The 10,611-nt window shown below is 33.1% G+C and overlaps 1 protein-coding gene across 3 annotated transcripts in view; it reads right to left on the bottom strand.

Annotated features, from left to right (window-relative positions):
- Positions 1-9,394, bottom strand: part of prkg3 (protein kinase cGMP-dependent 3) — a 17,463-nt gene extending 8,069 nt beyond the window's left edge. The window contains exons 1-6 of one of the 3 annotated variants that reach the window (XM_036210590.1): positions 9,027-9,394; positions 5,024-5,113; positions 2,919-2,981; positions 1,763-1,889; positions 1,518-1,684; positions 1,330-1,443 (exon numbers count right to left, since the gene is read on the bottom strand). In XM_036210590.1, the coding sequence (XP_036066483.1) occupies positions 1,330-1,443; positions 1,518-1,684; positions 1,763-1,889; positions 2,919-2,981; positions 5,024-5,113; positions 9,027-9,036 (571 nt within the window). In that variant the 5' untranslated portion in view covers positions 9,037-9,394. Of the gene's footprint in view, positions 1-1,329; positions 1,444-1,517; positions 1,685-1,762; positions 1,893-2,918; positions 2,982-5,023; positions 5,114-9,026 lie in introns of those variants that run through there. The other 2 variants (XM_024291796.2, XM_036210591.1) reach the window with 2 other exon arrangements.
- Between the last annotated feature and the right edge of the window lie 1,217 nt (positions 9,395-10,611).

Consider the following 10,611-nt stretch of genomic DNA (forward strand, 5'->3'; position numbering starts at 1 on the left):
AGAGGGAGAAACTTGAAATGACCTCCATGTAACACCAGTCCTGTTTGGAGGGTTTTCTAATTGTTGCCACTGAAGTGCACCTGTTGTTGATTCCATGAACATCAATACAGATGAAATTGATTGACGAGGCCCTCAGCTGCTTAACCAACAAGAAAATTATCAGACAGGTTTAATTCAATTCATGCCAGGCCCAATAAAAAGGTGTTCCTTTCATTTTTGTGAGAAAAGTATTTATAATTGTTACATTTACTGATTAAATATTTAGTTAGCAAGCTAAATATTTAATTTAAAACAGTTTTTTAATTATATATTTAGATTACAAACTAAAAATTTAATTTTATGAAATAAAAAAAAATATTTTGCAAATTAAATATTTAAATCTAATCCAAATATTTAGCTCCATACTAAATATTTAAGTCTGTTAACTCAATATTTAGTTTGGAGCTAAATATTTAGTTTTTAACTAAATATCTAATTATAAACTAAATGTTTAGTTTAAAATAAACTAAATATTCAGTTAAAAATTAAATACTTAGCTTAGATCTAAATATTTAGTTTGAAGCTAAATATCTAGTTAAAAATGACATAATTATTTTTTTACTAAATATTTAGCTTTTATTTATATATTTAGTTTTTTTTACTAAAGATTTATTTTTTAACTAAATTTTTAGAATAGATCTAGATATATAATATAAAACCAAACATTTAGTGACAAGCTAAATATTTAGTTTAAAATAAAATATTTTGTTTTAGATACATATTTATATCCAAGATAAATATTTAATTTTTAACTTAATACTTAGAGGGTTTTTTTTACCAAAAACTTTGTTTTTAATAAAAAATTTAGTTAAAATCTAAATATTTAGGTCCAAGCTAAATATTTAGTTTTTAACTGAATATTTAGTAAGATAACTTAATATTTAGCTCCAAACTAAATGTTCTGTTAAAATACTTAAATATTTAGTTAGTAAATGTAACATTTATAAATGCATATATTTAAAAGGTGAAAATAAGCATTTGAGAAATGAGACCTGTTTTTTTTTCTCCTAAAACAAGCTAAATATCCAAAAATAGTGATGTTAAAAATGTACTTGACATATTTACAAACTGGACTTAATACTAATTACTCTGACCAGTGGGAGTTGCTTGTCATCAAAACAAAGAACCATTTTTGTGTATCGTCTGTTGTTGAGGTGTATTTTACGGTTTTGATTAAAGCTTGTAGAGGAATTCAGAGAAACATAAGTGTACCACATGCTGCTCCATAAAGGTGATTGCATGAAAACTGAATAATTTAAATCTCCAAGTACCTCCATGACTGTGTCTGACCTTTAACTGTGGCGGTCCGTTTGCAGTTGTAAAGGATGGCCAGTTCTCCAAAGACATCTCCGACGCTCAGAGTCCGGAGGTCCTGTCCTGCCTGGGTGACGATGAGCTCACCACCTGAGAATCGGAGTCATTATTTTACATTTTGGTAAACATGTCTTCACGGGGAATACTCTGGAGCTCTCTCCCACCTGCCACAATGTACATGCTGTCTCCTTCACAGCCTTCTTTAATGACTTCCTCCCCGGGTTTGCAGTTGGAAGCTCTCAAAAGGTCCACCATCATGGCGATTTGCTCCTCATCAAGGCGGCTCAGGAAGTCGTTCTTCTGGATGGCTTTGACAATCAGAGCTGTTTCACTGCGGGTGAACAGAGCATTGCTTAGAGGAGTCGCAGGAGCACACGGAGCTCTGGGTTCATCAAAAACAACTACAAACCTGGAACTTTTCTTCACAGTGCTGGTTGCAATTTCCAGCTTCTCCGGAATCGGTTCAGAGGCGATGACGGCCACGCGACTTTTCCTGAACTCGGGTTCAGATTCAATACTACACTGAGAAGGGAAGTCTGCTGAGAGCAAATGGAGAAGAAATGTTCTGTTGAAGATCAATTCCACATGCAGGGGTGTCAAACTCAATCGAGGGGCCAAAATCCAAAACACACCTGATAAACGATTATTGAACACTCTAAAAGACATTTTTAAAACTTTAAAACTGTAACTTTTAAACAAAATTTGGAACTAGATATATTGCATTAACTGCGATAATACTAGTGTGAGTGCTGTAAGCTGAATTTGGCTGCTGAAGATGTTAGTGTTGATAGCTGAAGATGCTATTAATAGCAAAAAAATGCTGAAGCTGATAGCCAGCTAAAATATTAACTAAATACCAAATAAACCTAAAAAACTAAAAAAAGAAAGAAAAATAGATTATCCAAAACAATTAGCATGATGCTGAAAAAATAGCTGAACTTCAAAATAGCCTAAAAAACTGAAAATAAGCCTAAATTAGCCAAAACAGTTACCATGTAAAAATTAGCCCTACTTCAAAATAGCAACAACAAAAAAAAGTAAAGCCTAAATTAGCCAAAAGCCAGCATGTAGCTAAAATATTAGCTAGACTCCAAAATAGCCTAAAAAACTGGAAATATGCCTAAATTAGCCAAAACAATTAGCATGTAGCTGAAAAAATAGCATTACTTCAAAATACCCACAAAAAAAGTAAATCCCAAATTAGCAAAAACAGCTAGCATGTAGCTAAAATATTAGCTAGACTTCAAAATAGCCTAAAAAAACAGAAAAAAGCAGAAATCAGCGAAAACAAAACAGTTAGCATTTAGCCAAAATATTAGCTACACTTCAAAATAGCCTGAAAAACGGAAAAAAGACTAAATTAGCCAAAACAGCTATTATTCCAGAATAAATCAACTTTAACATCGATTAACTTTCAATATTTTATTTTACATAAAGATATATTCTGTGAAAATTATAAATGTTAGAAATAAGCGCAAGATAACATCGGGCCATTAATAATCAAATACATTGATTTGAAGGGCCGCATAGAAGGAGGTGTTTCTGTGTGAGCTTTGGGTTCATACCAAGATCCTGATATTGACTTTGCAGATTTTGCAAAAGTTTTTCTTTCTCCTGCAGACGCTGCTCTGTGGAATGAAAAGAGGAGTAGAAGTAAACATGGTTCCTGTGAATCAGAGGTTTGTAACATTTACAGTAAAAACGTTTTTTTCCAGACCAAAACCCAGCGAGAGCCACAAAGGCCCCAGAAAAAAAGTATATTGTTTCATTATTTATGTGTTTATGGGCATTTATTTACAAGAAGGGTCACGGGTCGTTTTTATAGTTATCTTCTCTGATGTGGGTCAGTTTGTTGGCTAACAGAAAAAGTGTAGCAATCACAACCTAAATTTAAACATTTACGGTATCCCAGAAAGCCACACAGCCAAATTTTAAATATTTTATTTTCTTTAATCTTCATCTGGTGATAATATAAAGAAATGACGAGTTCTAAAAGTTTATCAAATGTTTCTTTTTAAGCTCCAGCGTTTTTCACAAAGGTTTTTTTTAATAAGCCCCAACTTCTTGATTTTTTTAGGAACGATTTGAATTATTTATGTCAATCTATTCAAATAATATAAAAGCAAAATAAAAAATTAAAAACACAAAAACTCACAATGTGAGTCAGTTTAAAGGAAGAATTTAACAGAGAACCTAAACCTTAAATCATGATATAAACAAATGTTTCTTAAATAATTTAAAAGTGAATTTAACCTGAATATTTACACTTTTTAAAAATAATTAATGCCACATCTTTCTCATGATTTCACTTAAATATATTTATTTCAATTTGTCTTTTCCAGTCCATACTTGAAAATGAAAAAATAATGTCATGAAATATTTAAATGAATTTTTTATTTGCTATTTTATTTTTTAATGGCACATACAGTATATTTCAACATTTATTAATTGATATCCACTTTCATGTATTTAATGCCAATTTCAAAAAAATATGGACACATTTATTTAATAATTTCATACTAAATATATTTATTTCAAATTGTCTCTTTTGGCCCATACTGGCCATGAAATAATTACATGTCATGAAGTATTTAAATACGCTTTTTGATGGATATTTGAATATTTTAGTGCCACATATATTTAAACATTTAATTATTGATTTCCATTTTTATTTTTTATGCCAATTTTAAATAATAAATTAAAAAAAATAATAATTTAATGATGTATATATTTATTTCAAATTGTCCCATTTAGTCCTCCATACTAGGCTTTTAGATCATTTATTTGTTAATTCAATCTAGTGCATTTTTCCTTTATATTTTTATAATTTTGGGTTGTTTAAATACAATTGCATTATGTTATTATCTTTCTTTTTTAAAAAAATACATTATGTTTTTATTCTTTTATTGGCTGCTCAGACGTTATTACCGTATGTTGCTTGTAAGATTGCACAACATCATATGTTTTGTAATTTTCAGTGTGACATGTAATGTTGAATTTGTTAGTAAAAAGTGGGAAAAAAAGAGTATTATATATTAAGTCTATGGTTTCTCCCTGCAAATCTGCTTTTACTGCAGGTTGTCTTTTGGCACACTACTGCCCCCACAGGTGGGAAGGGGAATAGCAGTTTCTCTGTCAAAATTATGCATTTCTAAATTAATTTAATATAATAGTTGCATGTTCTGCATTAGGTGGACGTATTGTTCTCTACAGCCCCAATAAGGGTGGTTTCCTATTTTTTAAAGCCGCTGGTGCAACACTTTTTTTTCCACACAGAAACTTTGATCTCTTTAGTAGATTTGCATCTGCGCTTTACAAAAGCATCAGCAGGTAAAATCAGAAACTCATTCTACATTTTGTTTGTGTACTCTGAGTTGAAACAAAAACCTTATTCAGTTTCCATCCTGCTGCTTATTACTGGAGTCTTTCCTGTGTTTGTGTGCCTCACCCGCACCTCCCTGACGGGTGGAGCTTTCCAACAATACTTCAGTGAGCAACTTCAGAATCATTTACACGTTTTATTGCGCATAAGTAGACTTTGTAAGTTAGAGCCGTAATCCAGTAAGGAGCAGAGGACATTCCAGCTGAAACACATTCACCTGCAGGATCATTATTACACATAAAACACACTTGAGTGAGGCTGTTTTGAAGATAAGGCTGTTGTACTCACCCAGCTCCTTGTTCTGCCTCTGCAGCTCTTGGTTGATGAGACACTGCTTCTCCAGCTGCAGCTGGAGATCAGCTACTTGCTTCTCCATGACTACGAGGGAAAGCAACAAACACCTTCGCATCATAATCTGGGGTTACGATTTTAGTTGTAAAATTCATTCAAAACTTAAATTGTCATCTTTGAATCCCAGCACACCTTGACAGTTTTCATAAACATTTATGACGTTTTTATGGATAATGGAACAAAGATGAAAGAAACTGTATTATAAAGTCTAATCTAACCTTGAGACTGTCTTCCTGCTATAGAGAAATATGCTCAGTTTCTGCAATAAACGTTATTGTTCAAGTTTTTTCGGGAGAAGACGACAAAGTTTGTGTTTTTTTCTCATTAAATTTCTTTTAGAACAAAGCTTCTACTAAACTCTACACTACAGGTGTCAAAGTCAAGGCCCGGGGGCCGGATCAGGCCCTCCGGGTAAATATATCCGCCCCTCAAGATCATTTTATCTGATTTTTAATGTTATCTTGTGCTCATTTCTACTTTGTATAATTTTAACAAAATATTTTTATGGAGAGTAGAATATTAAAGTTATTTAAGGTTTAAATTAATTTATTCTGGAATAATATTCCTGCCTTTTTATTATTCATAATTATGTTAAAAAGTTACGACTTTAAAGTTTTTTAAAGTTGGAATTCTTCTAGCTTTTGGGTTAACATGGCATTTACTACGATTTTTTCGGCTAATTTGGAGTTTGACTAATATTTCAGCTACATGCTAGCTGTTTTGGATCATTTTGGCATTTTTTTTAGCTTTTTAAGCTGTTTTAGAGTTTTGCTAATATTTACATGCTAACTGTTTTGGCTAATTTAAGCTTTTTTCAGTTTTTCAGGCTATTTTGAAGTTTAGCTAATTTTGTCAGCTACATTATAGCTGTTTTGGCTAACCTGGGTTTTTTTTAGGCTAATTTGGCTTTTAGCTAATTTTAGCTGGCTATCAGCTTCAGCGTTTTCAGCTATTAGTTTCATCATTTTCATCTATTAGCTTCTGTTATTTCAGCTGTCAACTTCTTCATTTTCAGCTATCAGCTTCAGCGTTTTTAGCTATGGATTTCAGTATCTTCAGCTATCAGCAACAGCATGTTCGGTGCCCAAATTCTACTTACAGTATTCACATTAGCATTATCACAGGTGGTGCTATATATCTATATTTCATAACTATGGTAAAAAGTTACAGTTTTAAAGTGGCATTCTGCTACCTTTTTGGATTTTTTTTTTGAATTTACTAAGATTTTTTTAGGCTATTTTTGAGTTTAGCAAATATCTCAGCCACATTCTAGCTGTTTTGACCAATTTAGGCTGTTTTAGGTTTTTAACGCTATTTTGAAGTTTAGCTATTTTTTCAGCTACATGCTAGCTGTGTTGGATAATTTAGGCTTTTTAGACTAATTTGGAGTTTAGCTAATTTAGCTGGCTATCAGCTTCAGCCTTTTCAGCTATCAGCTTCAGTGAAATCAGTTATTACTAAAGCTGAGAGGTTCACTGCAATCAGCTTCAGTGAAATCATCTATCAACGTCAGCATTTTCAGCTATAAGCTTCAGCATTTTTAGCTATTATCTTCAGAGAAATCAGCTTTCAATTTCAGCATTTTCTCTATCAACTTCAGCGTTTTCAGCTACCAGCTTCAGCGTTTTCAGCTATCAATTTCAGCATCTTCAGCTATCAGCGCTAGCATCTTCAGCAGCCAAATTCAGCTTACAGCATTCACACTAGCATTATTGCAGGTAATGCTAAATATCTAGTTCATAATTATGCTAAAAAATTATGGTTTAGAAGTTTTAAAAATGTAGTTTTAGAGTGTTGAATAAATGTTTATTCTGTTCGGCCCGCGACCTTATATGTGTTTTGGATTTAGGTCCCGTGTACGATTGAGTTTGACACCCCTGCTCCACACAGTCACACTTCTACATATTTGGTTTCTCTGTTTGCAGACTCGGCCTGACAACATTTTGAAACCAAACCAGCCCGGTGACACGTTCAGAACATTAAAAAAGTAGATTTATTCACATCCGTGTCAGTTTAACCAGGAAAAGCTGTCAGCGTGTAATCATTCCAAACGTCACATGACCTCTAATTGCAGTCTCACCCTGGACATTGGACGGCTTCAAGATTGCGCCCAACATGAAAGGGAAATCATAAAGTCTCTGAGCAATAAAGAAAAACTGTGACATCCCTTTGATGGAAGTCAAGATAAAAGAGTGGAGAGCTGAAAAAAGAACTCCCAGACTGCAGAATGCTCCATTCCCAACACTGATTCACCCTCCAGGGAGCATTTACATGATAAGAACAAGCAGACAAGCATGCAGCTGCAGAGCCGAGTGTCAACAGGCCAGCCTTGAACAAATACCGGCCTGCATGCAGCCACTCAGCAGACCCCGGCTTGGGTGTTTCATTAACTTTCATTTGCATTAAAAAACGATAAACAGTTAAGTCCCGCACAAACAAGGTTTGTGAACTTTCTAGGAAGTATTTTGCAACAAGCGGGACAGGCTGACTGATAAACTGAAGTGGTCAACAAACCGCTCCTCACCGAGCTACGACGGAGGCTGAAATGTGTGAAACGGTAAGATTCAGAAACAAATCCAGACAGATTTTTAGCTTTCAGCTGCAGATCATGCTGCTTATCGTCATAAATATTCACCCCGATAGCTGTCAACCTCCTGCTGCTTTATTTATAATTCATGCTCATAACAGCTGAATCCTCGCAGCTGTTCTTAGAAACTATCTCCCCTTGAACTTTTACATTTTTGATTTTATTAAACCAAAGGTCGCAGCTGAAAATAAAAAGTTAAGAGAAAAACTTACAAAGAAACACACATCAAGCAACTATTTCAATTTTAAAAATGTATAAAAGTTTCTTTTTTTATATTTATTAATGAATGACTTCTTTAATGTGTTCTAAAACATAATACAATATTTAATTTAATCCTTAAAAGCATAAAGTCACTTTGTTGTTAGTCTGTCTGAGAACTGATATTCTAAAGTAATTTACTTTCATATATTTTTCACTTCATATTTTATTGAAAATCTTTTTACTAATTTCTGCTTTTTTCTGTTTTTCAGGCTATTTTGAAGTCTAGCAAATATTTTAGCTACATGCTAACTGTTAATTTGTGTTTTATGCAATTTTGGAGTTTAGCTAATATTTTAGCTACATGCTAACTCTTTTAGCCGATTTAGGCATATTTTCAGTTTTTTTTGGTTATTTTAAAGTCTAGCTAATATTTTAGCTACATGCTAACTGTTTTGGATAATTTGTGTTTTAGGCAATTTTGGAGTTTAGCTAATATTTTAGCTACATGCTAGCTCTTTTGGCTAATTTAGGCTTTTCTTTTTTTTTTTTTTGCTATTTTGAAGTAGGACAAATTTTTACATGCTTACTTTTTTGAAAAAAAAAAGCTAATTTGTATGTTCAAAATAAATATATTTATTTTTTTAACATTCCTTGTAGTGTACATAAAAATAAAAGCCTGTAATTTACTAATTTTACTATCCAAGTACTATTTTAATTTTTCTCAATTGTAATTTTAAAATGATTTAAGACATTTAAATCGTTTTTTCTTACTTTTTTAGTTAGTTTGAATGAATAACTTCATTGTCATTGTACATTCGGGATTGAGTGCAGTCCTCTTTGGTGTATTTGTAAATAAATAAAACAAAAAAAACAAATGGATAAATTCAAACACGCACATCACATACAGAGATGTTAAACTATTAAAAAGATGATCAAATCATAGCAGCATTTAAAAATATGATGTAATAAAAACTGTTTTTTAATCGATTTAATTGTTCTGTATCTTCTACCCGAATATGTATTGTATTTTAATAAATTATCATTAATTTAAATCAATTTTAAGCTTCTTTTTTAATGATTCAAGACAAGAAGTCACATGAGAACATTTTTAATCTATTTTAATAAAGTAGGAATGAAGAAGAAATAGCTTACCTGCAGGCATTAACTGTCCAGCCAAAGAAGGCCAGATGGATAAAAAAAAAAAAAAAAATCCCCCAAAACTTTATAAAGTGTCCCTCCTGTGACCTCTTGAACCCAGACGATGTTCAGACTGAGCCGTTTTCAGCCTCCCCGCTATCCCACCTCTGTTTCTGACGCTCACATCGCCGATTCTGCCTTTCACTGGAGTTTCCTGCTCGCTCCGTCTTTCCTCTTCCTTCCTTTTGCTGTATCTGTCAATCTCAGCTGGCGTTGAATCATTAACAGTAACCTGAGGCTCCGCCCATCACAGCAGGTAGCAGAGAATGAGATGGAAAAAAGCTGAAGTACGAGTGAGGAAAAAAACACACACAGGACAAAAACAATCACAAAATGTGTTGTTATTGTGATTTTTTTTATTTTATTTAGGGTAAAAACCGTCTTCCTCAGAGGGAGGAAACATCCCAGCTCTACCTTTGATGTTTCTGTAATTTCTTTTATGTTTCTGCACACAAATAAAAGCATTTGCATTTCACAAAAACTTCCTCGCAGACTCCCGGCGGCGGTGGGAATTCGGGAGGCAGTTCACAGATTACATCTGGCCGAGTGGGAAACGGCCCGCTTGTTTCTATTTTTCCACACGGGAGTTTTTCCAGCATCTAAATGAGGCTTCAGGGTGAGCATTGTGTCAGAGGGTGTGGACCATATTGTTCAGTTAATTATTGATATCTTTCTGATTAATCAGTGACAATAATGACTGCAGGACTCGGAGATAAAAGGGTTTGGATGTGTGGAAGCCGTGAGTGGTGTCAGGCGGTGCTCCAGTTCTCATGTGTTTTTCCAAACAGCTGGGATTTAAACGTCATTTTGATTGAATTTCAGTATTTAAAATTAAAGAAACCTTAATAACACAAGCAAAAACGATAAGGTCACTGGGGGGATAATACTAGTTTATTATCTTCAACAGAAAACATCAAAGTGCATGTTTTTAACCAAAACATCAATTTTAGAGACAATTTAGCACCATTAGCTGTTTTTATCCTAATTAGTCACAAGCAAAATACATTTGAAATATTTGCGTAAAATGGGTTTTAACAAGCATCATTTTTCAGGTGCCCCATGAAAACAGAACAGTTTGCCTTAGATAAAAATAACATAAATTAAATACATTGGCTTGATCTGTTTTCATTCAGACCAAAAAAATTGTTCTTCTAAGTTTAGTGCATTAAAATAAGTGCTCTTTAAGGGTAAATCCTTCTTTGTTGAAATCAAAAACTCATTTCCTGTTCAGAAAACCAGGCGTGCCACGCTTTGCTTCTGTTTTTTTCTTTTAGAACAATCACATCCAAACAAAATCCTACGGGTTTCTATGCAGCTCTATGGAGATAAATAGAGGCCAATATTATTTGAAGCTACGGTGAGCGATATGACCATATTAAATCATCTTACTAAAGCGCGTTGACTGCCTGTGACTTTCAACTAAAATTATTATAATTCATTTTTTTCTCCATTTGAATTTATTTTAAAGAAATCGTGATAAAATCGAAATCGTGAAATAAAACTGAACATTTTTTTGCCATATCGCACGGCCCTATTTGAA

Source organism: Oryzias melastigma, linkage group LG24 (genome assembly GCF_002922805.2).
Source record: "Oryzias melastigma strain HK-1 linkage group LG24, ASM292280v2, whole genome shotgun sequence".
NCBI lineage: Eukaryota > Metazoa > Chordata > Actinopteri > Beloniformes > Adrianichthyidae > Oryzias > Oryzias melastigma.